Source organism: Pyrus communis, chromosome 17, assembly GCF_963583255.1.
Source record: "Pyrus communis chromosome 17, drPyrComm1.1, whole genome shotgun sequence".
In the NCBI taxonomy this organism is placed as follows: Eukaryota; Viridiplantae; Streptophyta; class Magnoliopsida; order Rosales; family Rosaceae; genus Pyrus; species Pyrus communis.
Window position 1 is genome coordinate 963,562 of NC_084819.1, and position 22,920 is coordinate 986,481.

Genomic DNA, 22,920 nt, shown 5'->3' on the forward strand with positions numbered 1-22,920 from the left:
TTCCATATGCTTATTTCACTTCATTATTTTTTGCATTCCAGTTGGTCTTTGTTTCGTTCTCAGATAGTTATCAGCATAAAGTAAAATTCCGTTCTTGGCTCTCTTTTTCTATACTGTAGCACCTGCTTATCTGTTAATGTAAATTTGGGTTATGTTGGATTTTTCAATTTGATTCTCCAATATATTTTTTTGATGACAAACTGTTCTAATCAGTAATTCCCCACTCTGAGAACTTGAGACCTTGGACTGATATTTTCTGGTATACTCACAGACCCCTGAGTTTTTTGTGTCTCCAGAGTTCTCCAGCCAACCAGACCCCTGGTTGCCATACTTTTGTTGCACGCAGATCTTCTGGTATACTCACTAAGCATAAATTTAATGGTTTACAGAAACTTTTAATAGTTCCATCCTAAATATCTTCCTTTATTCTTGATGCCATGCTACTTGCTCGACCCTTTCTTGCATCAGTTGTGTCACCAAAAATTAAAATGAAATGAAATAGTTTCCTTACATGCTTAATGTTGTGAATGCCGGTGATGTTAGAAATTTAGTGTTGTTGCTCTCTTTAATATATCCGTACTCATGTGTTTTACAGATGCGCAGTTCAAAAGAACTGGTTACTGCTTGGGTGAGGGTTTATCTGTATTCTTGCCTTGGAGTTGGATGCACTTTGTGTAATGGATTGTGATTTGTTTGAAAATATCTTTGGTGATGATTTTGAGTATAATGTGTTTTCCTAATACTGTTTTTCTCCCTCTTTGTAGTCCAGTCGTGCAGAAGACATCTCCATTAACCAGTAACAGATGAAATTGTTTGCTGTCGAGGTTCCCATGAAGAAGAGCGAAAATGCTGCAAGTGGAGGATAGATAGCAGCTCAAGACACATGGTATGAAGGTGTAGGTAAACTGTACATATGCATCTGGAAAAAGTTAAAAGTTAAGGCGGGTTGGCTGTAGCTTCTCCTTCTCGCCACTACAGAAAATACTTTTGAACTGCATTAAGCTGTTAATAAATTAAGCTTAAGCTATATTTTACTTATAAAAAATGAGTAAACTGTTTTAAATAGGAAAATTAAGTGCTCATATGACACACCCCGACCGAGATCAGGGCATGCTGGCCGTCACGCGAAGGTGACGTAGCCATGTGCGCGTGCGGAAGCTATTAAGATAGTAATATAAAAGTACGAAATATTTAAAAACCTAAAAGCATACAAAGTACTAGTGTATGTGAGACACAATTCAGAGCGAGTCTACAGCAGTCAAAACGGAAAAGATACGACGTATTTACACCCGAAGGTGACCCTACAATGGTGAATGTCTGTCAGAAATGCCGGGACGCCCTCTGGGAAAAACCACCGAACTTGCTAGACCACTAGAACCTGAAGGGGCGCAAAAACAAAAGCGTGAGTGGGCAAAAACAAGTTCTTTGAAAACTCTTTAGCAAAATACATTCTAACCCCTCGCCGTAAAACCTGTATACTTCCCAGAAAATGAACATATATACGTATGTATAGATATGTCAATCATGCTCCACATATGCCATTCATGCTCACAATATGCCATTCATGCTTGAGAATATGCCACAACAGAATCTCATAATCAAATATAAATGCTCAAGCGTAATTCACATCAATAACATATAATCTAGCAGCCGGGAGTCACCTAACGTGACCTGTACGGCTGCATCTAGAGCTCCACTCTCAACTCAATAACTGAATCTGCACACGAGTCGGAACCACCTATTGTGGTCTGTACGACAGGCTGGGTGTAATGTATATATGTATGCTCTAGTGCTACGATCACGTGAAGCTGGGCGATAAATCGCGGGTCACCTACAAGTCGGAACCACCTAATGTGGTCTGTACGACAGGCTTGCACCTATCTTGGATCCAAGGCGAGCATGCGGTGCTGGTGAACATACACGTGAAGGCTGGGCCCTGGCCTCGGGCGGGAGCACTAACACCGGGGGTGCAGATTATGAGCTCTCTAAACCTCTCAAACTACCATTGCATACAAACATAAATACCACTTACCTGGCACTTACCTGTGCGTCCACAGCACCAAATACACATATATAAATGTATGCCGTTACTAATACATGCGATGATGAGTAAACAATATTCATATGATGCATGGCATAAAACAATTAACCTTTTCTATTTAATTTCTGGGAATATAAATGTATATAGGTATATACGGAAAACAAAAGCCCACTCACTGATAATTAGAAGGGTCGTAGCCCCCCTGCCTTGAGTGTGTACGCTCGTCCTCGGAAAACGAATCACCTATACGCGACAAAGTTACGAAAACGTTAATTTAAAAGCACCTAAACAACTTCTCGTAATAACTTCTCATACATTGCTCAAATTGGACAATTGAATATACCAACGTGATCTACACAACCTCAGGATCACCCCCATATTTTTAAAATAATTTTTGGACCACGCACGCGCCCCCACGCGCCTGAACAGGCACGGACCCACGCGCCCCCACGCGCAGCCACGTGCACTGCACACTGACGCCGTCAACTGACGCCGTCAGGAATATTCCGTTAACCTGACGGAATATTCCATTAAACTTAACTGTCACCGTTAACTGACGCCGTCACTGCCGTTAGGAATATTCCGTTAAACTTAACGGAATATTCCCCTTCCTTCTCCGGCCAGTCGCCGTCGCCGGCGCCGTCGCCGGAAAACTGGGAATTTTTCAAACTTTGTTTTCTCCTTCGTTTTTCAACCATTTTTCACGATTCAAAAGCCAAAATGAAGCTTAGGACTAGTAGAATCACGATAGACTAGTTTCAAGGGCTAAAAATTGCTAGATCATACCTGTCCACAACTTCAAAAGTCGGCCAACTTTGAACTTAGCCTTCCCGACGTCAAAACTCGTCCAACGAACTACTCCCAAGCTCCTGGGAACCTCACAAACACAACTACAAGCTTAGAATCTCCTAAAACAAGCTAGATTAGGTTTGCATGAACAGTGTTCAAATTCGGACCTCGTCGAAACGACGTGAAAACGTCAAAGTTCTTACCTGGAAACGGCACCACTGAACTCCTCTCAGCCTCACGAGGGTGGTCTTGGTTTCTCGATTGGTGAAGGTTTGAGTATGTTTGTATGTATGTCCGTGTGTAGAGGAAGAAGAAGAAGAGAGGAAATGGACTCGGGGAGAGAGAGAGAGAGAGAGAAAGAGAAGACAGAGTGAGGGAATGAGGGAGGGAATCCCGGGAGAAAAGAAAATGTATGAGTGTGTGTGGTCCCACAACCCACACAACACAACACTAAGCGTAAACGAACAGATTAGGGGTAAAATCGTAATTTTCCATGTACGTTTCGATATTTCCGGGACGGGATGTTACATCATATTAGGTAAACTGTCACTTTTACAAAGTTTTCTGGTAAATTAGATATATAGTTTAATTCGAAGAGTTGTATTGACCTTTACTTTTGTTAAATTATGTAGTTTAATTACGTCCCCTTTGTCCAATCCCTATATATCTGCTTAACTCTTGGGTCAATTATTTGCCAATAGGAATGTTTAATTGCTTGATCAATGATGTCAGTTCAGTTTGAAGAAGAAATTGGACTTTTGTTCAATAGGGATTGACTCTCACATATGAGTAAGATGTCTCAATTGTTCATTGATTCTTGGGTGCTACGTCTTTTTAGTTGCTTTGTGTGGAAACTATTCATGCCTGTTGCAACTAATATATTCAAGTCCCGCAGCAACGCGCGGGCATATTTTCTCGTCTATTCTAAAGTTGGAGGGGAATTGGCACTGTTCATGGCTACAGTAAAACAAATGCCACTCGATTTCATCTTATTTGCAAGAAACCCATCTGATATGGGCTGGGTTGGCCGGTAATTAATAAAGGTTAGGAGGGTAATTTTGTCTCTGACCAGATTTCCATATATTTACGGTTTTACCAGTCTATTCTAAAATGGGCCCTTGATTTTGCATTATTTACATTTCTACCATTGTTTGTAGCTGTGCTTCATTTTTATTATAAGTTGGATCTTCAATTTTAACTTATTAACCCTTTCTCTCTCTCCCGACTCTCCATCTCTCTCAACCGTCACCATCTTCCCCTTCTCCATAAAACCCAGAGGCCGAGAGGCCTGAGTCCACATCACGATTTGCCACTCTGGCGAGCCTCGAATCCATTAAACACCCACTAGCTCCCTGGACTCCCCTTTCTTTCTTTCAATCAGTGGCTTCGAAGGTGACTGTGAGAGAAAGAGAATGGGTCATCGGGATGCGGGGAGAGAAACAGAGAGCGAAGGGTGGGGATTGTGAACAGCCGTCGTTCCCCGGTCCAGGATTCACTCACAATCGTCTATGCTCTGTTGCACCTTCAGATGAGTCACTTCTTGCTTTTGATTTTGGACTCAAATAATATTTTATTATTTCTTGCATTTATATCTGCTTGCATGATCAGATGAATGACCTTGTCCTTATGATTTTGTACTCAAATCTTAATATTTTATTATTTCTTGCATTTATATCTGCCTGCAGAGTCACTTTGTCCTTTTGAATTTGTGCTCAAATCTTAATATTTTATTATTTCTTGCATATATATATGCTTGCAGGTTCGCTTTGTCATTTTGATTTCGTACTTAAATATTTATTATTACTTTAGTCTAAAGAAGGCTTTTCAATTGCACTGTACAAATGAACAGTGTTTGGGTCCAAATTTCACTTTATTTACGAGGTTGCCACTAACTTTCTCTGCCGCTGATCTTCATGCCGCGTGTTGATGATCGTGGAAAGGCAGGGTGCGATGGTCATTTTAGTCTGTAGGGTTTCGAATGGATTGGGTAGGTTAGAGACTTTCATTTCCTTTCTTTCTAAAGCTGCAGTGGGACTCGGTGAGAGCATGCTGTCGGGAGAGAGTGAGCGAGCAGAGAGAGAAAAGGGAGGGAGGGAGAGAGATAGGGATTTGGTGAGAGGAAGGCATGCGGCTTGCAGGCAGACAGAGTCACAGGTGGTGTACGATTCGAGGGAGAGAAAGATAAGGGATTGAGGGGTGATGCTCGATTTGGGAAGAGAAACAGAGAGAGAGGGAGAGCGCGATTTTGGGGTTAGGCGACGGCGGGAGAGAGGGCGATGGTTGTTGCATCAGTGTCACTCGAAGAGGGTTGCGAGAGAGTGAGAGTGCTGCGTTCTAGGGTTTGAGAGTTGGTTTCAAGAAAGTGGGGGGGGGGCAGAGTTGGGGTAAGGCTTGGGCTGGGTTTATGGAATGGGGGAGGAGAGTGGGTGTGGAATGTCATGGAGAGGAAGGGAGAGGGAGGTCTGCCAGAAAACATGAGTTGCAGAGCTACAACAAGGGAGATGGGCGTGGATTGGCAGGGAGAGGAAGGGAGAGGGAGGAGTGAGGCTTGCCAAAAAGAGTGTTGGATTGATTTTTCCTCCTCAAATAAAGGGTTGGTGTCGGGATTGAGGGGTGGGTCCAAAAATGGGTATGGTTGGGAGGGAAAGAGGGATGGCAGAGACAGAGGTCATGGAGTTGGGCGTGGGAATTCCACAAATCAAGGGCTGCTGTCAGTGGGTGTTAATATCAGCAATGAGCAAGATTGGGATGTGAGTTCTCTCAACCTTTTGATTAATTTTTTCTATTTTGGCTTTTTATATAAGCTATGTAAATGTTTAATTTCTATTTGAAAACTTGGGGAATTCTAGGTTTATTGTTTATGGAAGAAGCACAGTCTCAAACCCCTCAAACGATCTCTCGATCTCTTCTTCCCAGCCTATGGCGAACTCCCTCTTCCCGACCCCGAAAGGTACCGCCGTTGCCTTTACTTTCTGTAATTTTTGGGGTTCGTGAAATTATTCAGTTGAATGTAGGTTTTTATGTTTGTTTGAAAATTTGTGTTTTAATTGTTGCTCACTCTTTTTTTTTTTTTTTTTCTTGCAGTAAAAGACTTCGCATGAGCCACAAGGTTAGTGAAATTATTGAGTTGAAATTGTTAGTGTTTTTCTTTTGTTTTTTGTGAATTATAAGCTTTGTGAAATTATTGAGTTGAATGTTGGTTTTTTTGTTCGAAAATTTGTGCGTTAATTGTGCTCACTCTTTGTTTTTTCTTTGCATTAAAAGACTTCGAATGAACCACAAGGTTACTGAGATGATAGAGTTGAAATTGTTAGTGTTTTTATGTTTATTTTTTTGGTGAATTATAAGCTTTGTGAAGTTATTGATCTGAAGAATGTTATGTTGGAATGAAAAAATTGATTTGAATTATTAGATAAGCATGCACTATGTAGGAATTCAACCCATGGCTAGCCAAAACCCACCTCGACGGGCTGAGTCTGGTGCACCAGGAAATGGTTCTGAATGACCTGCTGATGCCCTTGCCCTCATAGGTATTATTTGTTCTAATTGAAATTTCTAATAAGCAATTAGAAGTAGGGAAGTTATAGCTTATTGCTTTGTGGAAGTTAAGTCTATATGGGCATTCTATATTGCCACTGTAACATGCTTAAGCTATTTTGTTGGTTGTAATATCAATGTGTCTCATGAAGATTCTAAGGAAACGCAGATGGGAGGAGCTCAAAACGCTTTGGTTGTTGGTCTATCTGCACCAAGGGCACCGTGAGTAGTTTCTTGCTTACAGGTGTATTAATGGTTGTTTTCGTGTTTATTTAATATATCTATGTTGCACATGTTTCAATTTATGCCTCTTCCCATGTATGAAAATCGCGTTTATTTAATATATCTATGTTGCACATGCTTTAATATGTGTTGTTGATGACTGCGCTCTCTCATCGAACCAGAAATATTTTTAGACAAATCTCAACTTCCATATTTAAGAAAATGAGTGGCTTCTTTTAACAATGCACATTCCGAAAAATTAAGTTCAATTCATGGATGTTTACATTGAACCTGCAAGAATCATTAACTCATAAAAAATTATGTTTTGTATTTTCTTTATCGCCTATCGCTTCAAATTTTTATCTAAAACACTGTTGAAATGCTTATCGGTTGCGTTTTGTACCTCTATTCATTTATGATTGTGTTGAATTTATTCAGGTCCCGCTGCAACGCGCGGGCCTATTTTCTAGTTACAACTATGATGAGAGTCGCAAATTCATGTGGAGGAAATCTAGGGCGTACCAATTTTCACGAATTGGGATGATTGGGTGCCAAATTCCAAATAACAGAATTTTAATTATTGTAAATTGTAACCCCCGTCACTTAAAATTCTAAATTTGGACAAAAATGCTCCTAAGACAAAAAAAACTTTAAAGGCATCCCAAAATAATGCATCCAATAAGGCAGAGGCATTTTCATCATTTTAACAGTGTATTTTTTAATAATTAATTTTTTGTGTATTTTTTTTAAATTAGTACCTCCCAATAGGTTAGCAGTAATGTGATTCAACCATTATGAGGCTAAGCCCACCGCCATCCCCCTTATTGTAGATAATATCGTTTGTTAGAAGAAAAAAACAATCATTTGACAACTAATTTAATCACATATTATCCGCATGCGAAAGAATTTTTTTGTAACCAGCATTACACGCCTTTAAAGATGTTTTGAACGTGTTTAAAAATAGAGAAAATAATATTTTATAAACAGCTAATTGAATCACATTATTGCTAGTCCATTGTAAGGCTATGCCCACCCCCTCCCCCTTAGTGTAGATAATATCGTTTGTTAATAAAACATCATTTGACAACTAATTTAATCACATTATTATCCGCGTGTGAATGAAATTTTTTATAACCGGCATTATACGTCTCTTAAGATGTTTTGAATGTGTTTAAAAATAGAGAAATTGAATCATATTATTGCTAGACTATTGTGAGGAACTAATTAAAAAAAAACCAAACAAAATTAATTATTTAAAAAATAATGTTAAAATGACGAAAATGCCCCTACTTTATTTGATATATTATTTTGGGATGCCCTTGAAGTTTTTTGTCTTGAGAGCATTTTTGTCCAAATTTTTTTGTTGAAATTTGATGACACCAAAATCACTATTCACCTTTCCATTTGCTTTTCCATTAGCTTTATATATAGATTTAAAAATTCATCATCATAGTGTAAAGGTTTAACTAGTTCAGTTGTAAATATCAATCACCGATATCATGTAGTTGTTCGTTAGTGACATCCGAAAACTCACGCAACATATACCTAGTTCATCACGCAAGCCACACTCAGGAGAAATATTCTGCAAAAAAAATTGCCTTCTAAAACAAAACGTCCACGTTGAATTTCGAGTTCAGGTATCAATACTTTTTCGATCACTTCTTTATACAAGCCCCGTAGCTTCAATGGTTCTCTCCGATGTACCGCCACGAGCACTGATCTTCATCCATTCCAAAGTTTACCACAACTAACAATATTGCGTGGTCACTAGAAGTTAGAACAATAAATAAAATGTGCACATAATGTAGGATTTAACGAGGCAAAACCCACCATGGGAAAAATTGTCGGGCTCCCAAGCCAGGACAAACACTAAGAGAAATGAATTACAAAACTCATCTTGCTAGACAGTATAAAACATCATCTAGCTGGTTATGTTTAAGGAACATCAACAATGCCAACAATTAGGATACAACTATATATATGTTGGACAATTTGAGCATTATCCTGCTAATCCAATGTGGCTTTTACGGCGAAAACGCCCCAAAGTTTGTTGCATTTCCAGATCAGGCATCAATCCTATTTGGATCATTTCTTTAACAAGCCTCAAAACTTCACCGATTCTGTCAACGCTTATATAGCCGTTGACCAAGGTTTTATAGGAAGCAATATCAGGCGCATAACCCATAATCACCATTAAGTTCAAGACCACCTTCGCCTTATCCATTCTGCCATGCAAACAATATTCACTAACCAGCATACTGCAAGTTATTGTGCTGAGTTTCATACCGTATTCAATTGTTGCCTCAAATATTTTGTGAGTCTCTTCTGTCATCCCACCTTTGCAGATAGCATCCAAAAGTATTACCAAAGTAACGGTATCAGGCGAGAGTCCCCGGCCTACCATATCATCAAACAACCTTGTGGCTTCTTCCCATTGAGCTGTACGGCACATGCCATGGATTAAACTGTTGTAAGTGATAACATTTGGGGCAATACCTTCATCTAGCATTCTATTAAACACCCTTGTAGATTCTCTCAATTGGCTGGTCCGGCACAATCCATTAATTAAGGAGCTGTAAGTCACAACATCAGGCTTTTCCCCGCTACTGATCATTTCTTCCACAAGATTCAGTGCCTCCGCTGTCTTCCCTTTCTTGCATAAAGCATTCAGAACAGCATTGTATGTAACAATATTAGGCAAGGCTCCATAACCAATCATGGTTTTGAAGAACCTCACACCTTCCTCCCAGTTACCAGACTTGCATGATGCAGAAATCAAGGAAGTAAAAGTGACAACATCAGGCTTTATGCCTTTCGTTGTCATATTTTCCAACAGAGTAAGTGCTTCTTGAATTCTTTCTTCCTTGCAAAGACCGCTGATAAGAACATTATATGTGTATACATTGGGTGAAATTCCACTGTTAAGCATGCAAATCAAGAAGCTCTTGGCTTTTTCCAACCTCCCTGATTGGCACAATGCATAAATTAGAGTGTTATACGTGACAACATCTGGCCTGACTCCTTGATCTACCATTTCTTCAAACAGAGAGAGCACTTCTTCCCAGCGACTCATGTTGCATAACCCATGAATCAAAGTGTTATAAGTGATAATATCCGGTACAACACTTTTGCTGATCATATCTCGAAATACGGTCAAGGCCTCATCTACTTGTCTTTCCTTACACAGGCTATTTATGATGGGATTGTAGCAGTCTTGTTTGGGCTTGAACCTTCCATCTTCCAGCATATTCATAAGTATCTCAAGTGCCTTAGAAGTTTTCCCAGGCTTGCATAGTCCTTTGATCATGGTAGCATAAGTGATTTCATTGCATGTGTATCCCTTCTCTTCTATTAACTTGAACAGCTCCATTGCCTCAGCCCAGGAACTGTACTTGCAAAGCCCGTGAAGTAAAGTATTTATAGAATGAGCATCGGGTTGAAGACCATATTTAAGGGTAGTTGCTAAAACAGAGAAACCCAAGTCCACCCGGTTCAGACGGCACAAGCAATTCAGAACAATATTCATTGTACAGACATCAGGTCGGAATTGAGCGCAACCCATCAACTGTTTACACATAGAAACCACAGCAGAATACTCCTTCATCTTGGAGAGTGCCCCAAACAAACAATTGAAAGTCCAAATAGAGGGCAAGGGTTTGGTTTGAATCATGGAATCGAAGTAACCGAATGCTTCATCTTTCCTAATCTTTCCAGATTTGCATCGAGTTTGAATCAAATTGTCCGATTCCGAATGGGTTTGATTAAATCTATCTGTACTAGTAGCACTAGCATTGCCAGCAGCGGAATGAAATCCATCTTTTTTGTGCAGAAAGGTAAAAATGAAAGAAGGATTACCTGTTGAGTTAGGAAGTCTCGTGGTTATCACCTTTATCTTCATCTTCCACAGATTCAGCCCAGTTCATGAAATCCCATGAATTTCAATCCTTCTCTGGAATCAAGCTGCAATTGAAAAGAAACTGACTTCAATTGGTTCTTGTTTCAAACCCTAATTCAGTATTCTTAAAAACAACACCTTTATGCTCATGACATAAAATATGCAACATGTATTTACGGAGTGTTATAATCTATATAAGACTAAAAATGTGAAGTTTTTAAAAACTTCTTACATAACGCTCTATTATTATTATTATTTTTTTTTTTTTTTTAAGGAATACAACTTAATTAAAAAGAAAAAAACAATAAAAATACAAAATAAAACTACCTCACGCGCATGAGTAAGTGACCATTTGTCACAGTGATAAAAATGTGTTGTGCCAAGTTTGAATCTCGTCGGGAATTAATCTAACATTTAACTTACTAATGCTATCGTAAACATATGACAAAAGAATTAGCATAAATGAAATGCGATGACCAAAAAAGTGAAACTTTCATAATATCTAAATTGCCCTTCTTCTATTAGGCATTTCTGAGTACTTATATATGTAAGTTACTTTTTAATGACTTTGTTGAGTCAAACTAACGACCTAAGATAATGTTAAGGGATCAAATTTTTTAAACAAAACCACAAAGTTAATGCGCACTTGTCCTATCACTAAATTTTTTGTTTCATTCTTAAACTATAATTTTTGTTTCACATTATAAACCCCAAATATAGTAAACCAAAAAATACCATTGTACAATCCTACAACAAGCAAAAGCCAAAAAGAAGTTTTAAAAAACCAATATCTTGATCAATGTAGAGTTTGTTTGAAATTGCTTTGAAAATGACTTTTTAGAGAAACTATTTTTAGATTCTAAAAGTGCTTAAGTATTTCTTGCAAGAAGACAATTATGTGTTTCTTGCACGAAGCAATAAAATGTTTTTCAGAACTTACCTGCACTTTTATTAAGTATTGGTTCCAAAAACATTTTCCTCAAAATCGCTTTCAATTATTTCGAAGGCTGGACTCGCCACAAACGAGTTCGCTTCTAGAATTCCTCAAATGAGTTCACCTTGCTGTGACTAATTTTGAGTTTGCTCCATGAGTTCATTGTTTCTTGTTTTCAGCAGATTGTTCTAGGAGAACGTTGCTGGCTGAAGCACATAATTCAAAGAGCAAACAACTTCATCATCAACATCTAAACACGCATACTGAATCAGCTGTGCACACTATTAATGCAGCGAAGGATTCCTAATCAAAAGGAAATTACATACAGAGAAGCTAAAACGCCTGGGACTAGGACTGCGTATGAATCTCGGTTTCCTTGACAGAAGCAGATGACACGATGGAGACGACGGTGGTGGAGTTGCACAGCGAGATTAAGTAGTACGTGATAGATTTGAATCAATAGGCCATGCCAGTTCATAAGAGCAGACAAATGGATTACTGTTATGGAGAAACAACAGAGATTACCGAAAGCACAAGTCATCGATGCAGTTTGAAAGAACTCTACAACTAAAATCCCTTCTCTTAAGCTGCTTAGCTTCGTTATCGATTACCTTAAAATCAAAGTATAATTTGACCGCCCGAGCAAGAACAGAACTACATTACTTTGATCCAAAGGACAGTACCTCACATGGATATAAGTAGCAAGAAGAGATACAATTACAAAAGATGTGTTCGACAGCACTAGTGGCGTTAAATCTGGGGGAGAAACCTAGTCGTGTGGCGACACATATATTGGGCTAAAAGCTCAATCCGGATATCCCAGACCATTTGGAGTGATAAAACTATATATGTGTGTGTGTGTGTGTGTGTGTGTCAATCTCTGAAAGCCAAACACAAACTAAATCATCAAATTTGTTTTGGCATTAATTTGCAAATACGCACCTCACCATCCACATCTTTACATTTGAAGCACGCAAGGATGCAAGATCAAAAGAATAACGAAGTGCTTTTTCGTACTACATCTATATACACTAAAAACAATAATGGGCTAAAGAAGAAGCTCCTGAATCAGAGTGGGGAGGAGAACCATACTAATCTGACGCCGCTTACTCAGGACTCTGCAGGAGATCAAGGTCCAGGTCAGTTCTATAATTTTATCAGTTGATCGAATCCCTTGAACAAAAAGGATGTCACTTATACATCAACTACAGTAATGCTAATCCTCCTCTTTTCACACGTGCAAAAAGGCAGACCGGTACACGTATGTATTGCTCATTACAAGCAAAGTCATGCACAGAATCATACTAAAGGAAGGTGGAATGCCAGAGTTACAAAAAGTTCACATTGTAAGCATGGTCTCTCGGAGTACTTATTTCTTTAGACTTGTAGAATAAAGGACAGCAAGAACAAAACTAACTTCTTCTGATACGAACCTAGGTCAGATACACCCGGCCAAAAGGAGCTTTAAGTGGAAGGTAGAAGTCACAATACCTATCAAAACGGCTTGATTTCACACTCATATTGCCAAAACGTTATTGAGGGATAAAGAAAATTATTCAATTTAAACACAATAGTTACATAAAAATTTAGAGTTGGGAATTCATGGTCCTTATTGACTTGATTTCAAGCTCGATAGATCAGTCAATAACCATACCTAATTGAACAAAGTACAAATCGGATTGCATTAAACAAATTTCTAACCTTTACAATTCCCACGACACTGCAGACATTCATACATACACAGCAGAGAGCAGTTTCTTCAAGGTAAGGCATTATCCATCGAGAATGTATTGATCATCTTCATTATTTCGTCCTTCATTGCTCCAGCACTGTTCACGAGCCACGCGTCTGTCTGTTTCTATACGATGTCAACGCATTGGTCTGGTTCCAGAAGTTCTCGACCCTTCTTTTTTTATATCTGTTTCACAAAAGCTTTTCTTGTATAAACTGTATTTAACTCGGTCAGGTTTCCGACGTGGAACTTTACATTCTTCAACGCTCATCTCTCCCTTGTGTTTCCCGGACCCTGGCAAGCTAGTAATGACTTTGATTTTCTTCTTGCAAAGGTGGACATGAAGTTAGCTTCTGGACTAATGAAAGCGCATTCTTAGATGAGGGAGGGAGGGAGGACCAGCTCAGCAATCATCGCTGTATTATGCGGTATCCAGTCGGTCTGTTTTTTGTAATGGTCATGTGGTGCATTTCTCATTTCTCCTGTCTAATTCTTTTATAGTCTATTTCTTCATCACTATGCTTTAGTTCCTTGGAATTTGGAAGTTCCTTACCCAAACATACCCCAACACTGCGTTTGGATGAGAAAATTTTAGATTACTACGGAGGGGCCAACATTTAATCCTTAGCTACAGAGCATTTGAAAACTGAACGAGTTTAAGCTTATACGAAAAAGAGTTTCCATTGTAGCACAAGAGCACGTAACAGAAACAAGAAAAACCTTCTTTAATATAAATTTCCCCATCACACCGAAATCTATTTAATAATATATGACCACTCTTCTTTAATATAAATTTCAAACCAGGTAGCGTATTATTCTGCACATGAAGCATTAGGAAAAATCTTCAAAGCTCCATCCATTCTCGCCTTAAATTATTTGTGAACCTCATCGGTCATCCCTCCATTGCAGAGAGCACCAGAAAGTATCTTCAAAGTTATGCAATTAGGTAAGATTCCATGGCATAACATTTTGTCAAACAACCCTGTGGCTTCTCTCCATTGGTTGGTACGGCACAATCCATTAATTAAGGAGTTGTAAGTCACAACATCAGGCTTTTCCTCTCTACAAATCATTTCGTCCACCAGATTCATCGCCTCTGCAGTCTTCCCTTCCTTGCATAAAGCATCCATAACCAATCATGGTTTTAAATAACCTCACACCTTCCTCCCAGTTACCAGACTTGCACGAAGCAGAAATCAAGGAATTAAAAGTGACAACATCAGGCTTTAGGCCATTCGTTGTCATTTTTCAAGCCGAGTAAGCGCTTCTTGAATTCTTTCTTCCTTGACGGCCGATAAGAACATTATATGTGTATACATCGGGTGAAATTCCACTGTTAGGCATGCAAATCAAGAAGCTCTTGGCCTTTTCAAACCTTCCCGATTGGCACAATGCATAAATTAGAGTGCCATAGGTGACAACATCTGGCCGGACTCCTTCATCCACCATTCCTTCTAACAGACAGAGCACTTCTTCCCAGCGTCTCATGTTGCATAACCCATGAATCAATGAGGTATAACTGAAAACATTCGGTACAACACTTTTGCTACGTACTTATCCAATCACTAATTTTTTTTGTTTCATTCTAAAACCATAATTTTTGTTTCACATTCTCAACCCCTTAAGTACTGAACCAAAAAATAACATTGCAGAATCCCCCAATAAGCAAAGCCAAATCCTAGAACCATAACCAAAGAAGTATTTAAAAAATCAATACCTTGATTAATGTCGGGCTTTGTTTGAAACTGCTTTAAAAATAATTTTTTAGAGAAAATATTTTTATATTCTAAAAGCATTTAAAATATTTCTTGCAAGAAGATAATTATGTGCTTTTTGCACGAAACAATAAAATGTTTTTCTATGACTCACTTGCATTTTTACTAAGTATTGGTTTCAAAAATGTTTTTACCAAAACCGCGTTCAATTATTTTAAAGGCGGGACTCGCTGCAAATGAGTTCACTTCTAGAATACCGCAAATGAGTTCACCTTGCTGTGACTAATTTTGAGTTTGCTCCATGAGTTCATTGTTTCTTGTTTTCAGCGGATTGTTATAGGAGAACGTTGCTGACTGAAGCACATAATTCAAAGAGCAAACAACTTCATCATCAACATCTACACACTGAATGAGTTGTGCCTTACATAAAATTTCATTTTACTCCTTACACTCTATTTGTGACACATGTAACATTATTACCAAATGATTTTTGAAGAATTGGGTAAAAAGATAATGACAAATAGAATTTTGCACTTTCAAAATGTGAAAATGTGTTTGGTAGTTTAATTTGAAGATAATGTAATAGAATGAAAACATTGAAAATGCGCTACGACCAACATCTTTAATGCAATATATATATATATTTATATATGTATGCATATATATAAATTCGTCTTTGGTAGTAATAGTGACGGATAGTAGTTGAGACAAGACGAAGCAATGGTTAGAGTGGTGGTACTGGTAGTAGTTGTGAGTGGTGACAAACGACAATAGAGGTGTTAGTAATGGTGGGATTTAGGTGGTGACAACAACGAAGTATAGGGCAATGGTGGCATAGTGGTGGTGGTGGCGATGCCTACGATGGTGAAAAATCATGGTTGTGTTTAGTGGTGGAGCCACATTAAAGGCTACCTCGGGCTATAGCCCCAGGTAGCTTTTGGTGAAAAATAAAATTTTGCATGTAATTTTCATTAATTTTTTAATGCAGTCCACCATATATTTAGTCTCTAATCCGAATTCGTTCGGTTTAATTATATAATACATTTTACAAACAATCTCTTTTTCTTACATTATTTTTTTCTCATCGCTTCTTGTACATGTACAATTTTGGACTTGTTTGAATTTTCACCTGTATTTGTTTAATAACGAAAATTCTTGGCTCACCTTGTGAAAATTTTATGAAGCTAGCTGGTAATGTGAAAAATACGATATCAAGTTTCTTTGTTTATATATGTAAATTTTTAAGCTAGCCCACCCAGTTAAAAATTTCTAGCTCCGCCATTGGTTGTGTTAACAATGGTTGTGAAAATGGTGGTTGAGAGGTGGCGGGAATGATGGTGGCAGAGATTGTGGAGGTGGTGGAGGCCATGGTGAGGGTAATGGGTTGAAGAATGCGATGATGGTGGTGAGAGGTGGTGGTGGTGGTTATAGTTGTAATGGTGGTGGCCTCAACGGTGAGACGGTGGAGGTAGTTATAGCATTTTTTTATTATTAAAACTCAAACTTTTTTATATATATCTTTATTTTCTATTATTTTGGAATCTATTCTTGAAAAACAAAGAAAACATCAACTTCATATTTTATAGAACTTTGGCTAAAATTATTTTATGAGTTTTTTGTTTTCTGAGTTTATTTTCACAAAATAGTTTGCCAAACGCATTTTTCGTCCGTTTTGTATGTGCAAAATGAAAACAAATTTTGCAAAAGGGCAGTGAATTATATCTCAAAGCCTTCGGGCTCAAAATTTTCTAGTCTATTGCGTTTAGTATTGTTTTATGATGCATATTTGTACAATGAAAAACCTCGGGATTAAAAACTTAATTTAGAAGTTGTGAATAAATTGTATTGGTTGCATTAGCGCTCTGAGATCAATTTTTGACTCGAATATTATTAATGAAAATTGTAGTTCTATAATCTTTTATATAACTTTCAATCCTGCAGCAATGCACGGATACAAATTCAAGTTCTAAACTATTGATGCACTAATAATTGCGCCACCTGGATGCTATGGTGAATTGTTTGTGTAGGTTAGTCCTTGTTGAGATTAAATTGCTTGCTAGTGGTAATGATTGTGTAATGATAAAATCTAGCTAAATAGGTCTTGGACTTTTAATAGTTACCTATTAATAACTGAATAGGTTGATTTGTCACGTATGATCGAAAAAGACAATTCCAAATTTTAGACAATCTCTAATAGTGAAGAACTATATTTTTAACCCTCCATGAATTTTTTTATGAAAAAAAAGATATTTGTTAAAAATAAAAACCTCTAGTACAACCATTATCAATACAATCGAAATTAATAGCATTGAGCGCAATAGAAGGTAAGCTATAATCCTAAATATGAGGATTCTCAATCGTCATCTCTCCATGATTTTATAGCCTGAAATTCATTTGATTTTTATTTTTTCTTGGAATTAGAAAAAAATACCCAATAGAAATTGTTTGGAAATTTCTCAAAAGAAATTGTTCGGAAATTTCTCACAAGAAATTGTTCATTAACTGACTGAAAAAATTCGCAATTTTGTATGTAAAGGTAAAGCACTTGACGGGAGGCCCCATTCGGTGTGCCCCCTTGTCGACTTTATTGAAAATTGTCGTCAACAAACTTAAAATATTCGCAACTTTGTACGTAAAACGCGTAAAGGAGCCCACATCCTTTACTTTTGTGAATGTTCGTTTCGCACACATCTTTTACCTTTTATTCCGTCTGAACGCGCATGGCTTCTGCAACGAAATTGCTCAGCAATTTCGTCCTTTACATTTTTTATGGTTTTTTTTTTTTTTTGGGGACTAATCTCTGATGATTTTTCTCAGTCGTCGTTTTTTTATTCCGTCTGAACGCGCATGGCTTCTGCAACGAAGTTGCTGAGCAATTTCGTCCTTTACATTGTTTATGGTTTTTTTTTTTTTTTTTTGGGTCTAATCTCTGATGATTTTTGGGTCTAATCTCTGATGATTTTTTTGGGTCTAACCTTCCTCCCAGTTACCAGACTTGCATGATGCAGAAATCAAGGAAGTAAAACTGACAACATCAGGCTTTATGCCTTTCGTTGTCATATTTTCCAACAAAGTAAGCGCTTCTTAAATTCTTTCTTCCTTGCAAAGACTGCTGATAACAACATTATACGTGTATACATCTGGTGAAATTCCACTGTTAAGCACGCAAATCAAGTAGCTCTTGGCCTTTTCCATCCTCCCCGATTGGCACAATGCATAAATTAGAGTGTTGTAGGTGACAACATTAGGCTTGACTCCTTGATCTACCATTCCTTCAAAAAGAGAGAGCACTTCTTCCCAGCGATTCATGCTGCATAACCTATGAATTAAAGTGTTACAAGTGACAGTATTTGGCGCTACACTTTTGCTGGTCATATCCCGAAATAGGGTCAAGGCCTCATCTATTCGGCTTTCTTTACAAAGGCTATTGATGATTGGAATGTTGCATCCTTAGTCGGGCTTCAACCTTCCATCTTTCCACATCATTATTAGTATCTCGAGTGCCTTAGAAGTTTTCCGAGCTTTGCATAATCCATTTATCATAGTAGCATAAGTGATTTCATTAGGCTTGACTCCTTGATCCGTCATTTTTTCAAACAGAGAGAGCACTTCATCCCACTGACTCATGTTGCCTAACCCATGAATCAAAGTGGTATAACTGATAATGTCCGGTACAACAGTTTTGCTGATCATATCTCGAAATAGAGCCAAGGCCTCATTTATTCGGTTTTCTTTACAAAGGCTAGCGATGATTGGATTGTAGCATGCTTGGTTTGGCTTAAACCTTCCTTCTTCCCACGTCTTGGTACCATAAGTGCTCTCGTCGCATGCGTATCCTTTTGTTTCTATTTCTTGGAAGAACGCCATTGCCTCTGCCAGGGAACTATTCTTGCAGAGCCCGTGAAGCAAACTAGCCATAAAATGAGCATCGGGTTGAAGACCATATTTAACGGTAATTGCTAGAACAGAGAAACACGCGTCCCCCCAATTCAGACGGCACAAGCAATTTGCAAAAATAGCCATTGTACTGACATCAGGTTGGAACTGAGCGCAACCCATCAACTGTTTGCACGTAGAAACGACAGTAGAATATTGTTTCATCTTGGAGAGTGCCCCAAGCAAACAATTGAAAGTCCAAATAGAGGGCAAGTGTCTTGTTTGAATCATGGAATTTAAGTAACCCAATGCTTCATCTTTCCTAATTTTTCCAGATTTGCATCGAGTTTGAATCATACTCTCCGACTCCAAATGGGATTGTTTAATTCCATCCGTACAAGTAGGATTAGCATGAACAGCGTCGGAATGAAATCCACCACTTGTATTCTGCAGAAATGTAAAACGGAAGGAAGGAAGATTACCTGGAGATGGAGGTCTTGTGGTTATCCTCTTCATAGGAGCTCTTAAACTACTATTCTATCAAATTACACTAGCATTCTGGCACACACAAAGTTTGTGGGAAATTTTTTTATTTTTGTTTTAGAAATAGAAGAAGAGAGGAAGGGAGTGATAGATAATATGGGTGTGAGAAGTTTTTTATTTTTATTTTTATTTTTATAATTAGAGATATGTTAGGATCACATATAGGTGAGGCTTTGAAAAAAAAAATAACAAAATTTGATTGTGTGAAATTACATTTCCACTCCATATTTCTTATTCATATTCTGCTTTAATTAGAGGGTTAAACTAGTAATTTCATAGGATTTTAGTTCACAAAGAATGTTTTATTAATTAGTAGAGATGAATATTAAATGACTATTCTATCAAATTGCTACTTTAAGATTATGCTTCAATGTAGGGTGTTTTTTTTTTGTTTTTTAATTTTTAATTTTTTTTATATTTTAGGCTACGCAAGCTTGGATAAGTATGCCAGACTTTAGAATGCCAATCTATTTAAGAAATTTGGAATTGGATGTCACTCATCTTTAATCGATCATATGCATATGTGTTAGTGCAAAATTGACAATTCTTAACAAAATACCTAAGTTTTTATGTCGTAGATTAGTGCATGTTTCAATTCTAATTATTTAAGTCTAAATTTGTCTCTCTCGCTTTCGATCACAAAAATAGCAACGTTTCAGCAACATCAACTGAGATAAATTTGGCATGCGTATCATTCATATAGTTTAAGTTTTTATTTAATGGGCTGATTTGGATTAATTTATTAATATTTATATAGGGGTCTAGGTTCATAAGTGGTGGCTGCTGCTGAATAACACACACGAGATTAACATAGCATTAGCACCGAGTGCATCAGAATATATGTTTTGGCTGCCACATGCGATTTTGTTTTGAAAAGAAAAAGAGGTGCTGTTGTTGCCCTTGTGTTTTGAAAGGAAAAAAGTAGACTGCTTTATTTGTCAGTCTTTCAACAAGGCATTAGCACCAACTTCTTAATCTTGCGATTGCGGTCGGGGAAAAAACAATTATCGGCCTTTGGATTCTCGAGCGTGAAGACAAGGCTGCTAGTTCTGCGAAGTTCACGAATCGTTGATGTCGGATTCGGTCACAATGATTATATTCGTGAAAGTATAAACACGTCGAATCGACACCAGACTATATGGACACAAGTACTCAAATGAGATGTATGTCTTGATGGTAAATGTGGTTTGGCCGTCAGAATGTCGAACTCTAAAACTCACTTGTGAGTATCCAATCATAAAATCATTCGGCGTTCAATGTGCCGAATGTCGTAATTCGTAACACCTTACTTCGTCGAGAAGACTAATAAGATGACCTCTGCCAATAAGGATTTGGAAACTTTTCTCGACCGAGACTTGGATAGGTAACCAGTCGGCCTCGATGCAGTGCTGTTTATCCAAACTGATGGTGCTCCTTGGTCGATTGATTCTACGGCAACAATGCTGTTTATCCAAATTGAAGATGTGTTGGTGGAAAAAGAAAATAAAAAATCTCAAGTTGTTTGAGAGGTTTACGCAGAGCAATTGTGTGTTGAATTGGAGGGGGCTTATTCCGTTGCCATTGCATCTGTATTTCTAAGACTGATGTACTTGCTTGGCACGGCCTGATCCTAGGGTACAGTCCTATTTCAAATTCCCATGTATCTGACATGACTTGATCTTTAAAGGATTGCATTTGATCTTTGGTGACGTGGCTTCACCACTTGTTTTCCTCCATCCATTTTCACAACACCAACCCGAGAAACATGCATTAAAAACCTAGCCTTCCAAAAAACCTATGTTCCTAGGCTTTATCTAAATGAATATTAAATTCATTTCTAATTATCACCATCTCATAATTTCATCCCATCCATGCATCATGACTTTTCAAACCTCATCATCAAAAGTCTAGCCTATATAGGCTTCTTACCTCGTCATAACTCCATCACCATCAAATCCTAGGCTTATCATATCACCACCAAAAGCCAAACCTATCTAGGCTTTTGCATGATCACCATACCTGCACTTATCCAATTGATGTCGTGCATATCCCAATATTCCATGTGTTCAAATTAATTGGGATTTAGACAAATATTAGGTTTAAATCATTTAACATATTACTACGAGATAATATCATGATTAAAATCACAACATTATTTTCTCAATAATAATTGAAAATTATTTCAACCACTTTGTCATTCAATAGTCTAAAATTATGCTTATCCAACGACCTTGATTACTCAGGCCGATAGTGTAAAATCGGGTCCAAACAATAATACATTTTACAAACAATCTCTTTTTCTTACATCATTTTTTCTCATCGCTTATTATACATGTACAATTTTGGACTTGTTTGAATTTTTACCTGTATTTGTTTAATAATGAAAATTCTTGGCTCACCTTGTGAAAAATTTCTGAAGCTAGCTGGTAATGTGAAAAATACGATATCAAGTTTCTTTGTTTATATATTAAAATTTTTAAGCTAGCCCACCCGGTGAAAAATTTATAGCTCCGCCATTGGTTGTGTTAACAATGGTTGTGAAAATGGTGGTTGAGAGGTGGCGGGGATGATGGTCGCAGAGATTGTGGAGGTGGTGGAGGCCATGGTGAGGGTAATGGGTTGAAGAATGCGGTGATGGTGGTGGTTATATTTGTAGTGGTGGTGCCCTCAACGGTGAGATGGTGGAGGTAGTTATAGCATTTTTTTAAATTAAAACTCAAACTTTTTTATAGTGTATCTTTATTTTCTATTATTTTGGAATCTATTCTTGAAAAACAAAGAAAGCATCAACTTCATATTTTATAGAACTTTGGCTAAAATTATTTTATGAGTTTTTTGTTTTCTGAGTTTATTTTCACAAAATAGTTTGCCAAACGCATTTTCATCCGTTTTGTATCTGCAAAATGAAAACTTATTTTGCAAAAGGGCAGTGAATTATATCTCAAAGCCTTGGAGCTCAAAATTTTCTAGTCTATTGCGTTTAGTATTGTTTCGTGAAGCATATTTGTACAATGAAAAACCTCGGGATTAAAAACTTAATTTATAAGTTGTGAATAAATTGTATTGGTTGCATTAGCGCTCGTAGATCAATTTTTGACTCGAATATTGTTTATAAAGATTGCAGTTCTATAATCTTTCATATAACTTTCAATCCTGCAGCAATGCACGGATACAAATTCTAGTTCCAAACTATTGATGCACTAATAATTGCGCCACCTGGATGCTATGGTGAATTGTTTGTGTAGCTTAGTCCTTGTTGAGATTAAATTGCTTGCTAGTGGTAATGATTGTGTAATGATAAAATCAAGCTAAATAGGTCTTGGACTTTTAATAGTTACCTATTAATAACTCAATAGGTTGATTTGTCATATTGATCGAAAAGACAATTCCAAATCTTAGGCAATTTCTAATAGTGAAGAACTATATTTTTAACCCTCCATGAATTTTTTTATGAAAAAAAAAGATATTTGTTAAAAATAAAAACCTCTAGTACAACCATTATCAATACAACCGAAATTAATAGCATTGAGCGCAATAGAAGGTAAGCCATAATCCTAAATATGAGGATTCTCGATCGTCATCCCTCCATGATTTTATAGCCTGAAATTCATTTGTTTTTTATTTTTTCTTGGAATTAGAAAAAAATACCGAATAGAG

At 37.5% G+C, this 22,920-nt stretch overlaps 2 protein-coding genes across 2 annotated transcripts; both read right to left on the reverse strand.

The window, feature by feature from the left end:
- Positions 1-8,214: 8,214 nt before the first annotated feature.
- Positions 8,215-10,638, reverse strand: LOC137723508 (pentatricopeptide repeat-containing protein At1g62720-like). The gene has a single exon (XM_068462705.1). The coding sequence runs from the start codon at positions 10,485-10,487 to the stop codon at positions 8,589-8,591; it is 1,899 nt and encodes a 632-aa protein (XP_068318806.1). The 5' UTR covers positions 10,488-10,638; the 3' UTR covers positions 8,215-8,588.
- A 7,223-nt stretch (positions 10,639-17,861) lies between these two features.
- On the reverse strand, positions 17,862-19,538 carry LOC137721694 (pentatricopeptide repeat-containing protein At1g62680, mitochondrial-like). Its single transcript, XM_068460720.1, has one exon. The coding sequence runs from the start codon at positions 19,255-19,257 to the stop codon at positions 18,316-18,318; it is 942 nt and encodes a 313-aa protein (XP_068316821.1). The 5' UTR covers positions 19,258-19,538; the 3' UTR covers positions 17,862-18,315.
- Positions 19,539-22,920: the final 3,382 nt, after the last annotated feature.

Excerpts from the sequence above, each read along its gene's own strand:
- LOC137723508 (XM_068462705.1), bottom strand. The coding sequence starts at position 10,487 with ATGAAGATAAAGGTGATAACCACGAGACTTCCTAACTCAACAGGTAAT.
- LOC137721694 (XM_068460720.1), bottom strand. The coding sequence starts at position 19,257 with ATGAAGAGGATAACCACAAGACCTCCATCTCCAGGTAATCTTCCTTCC.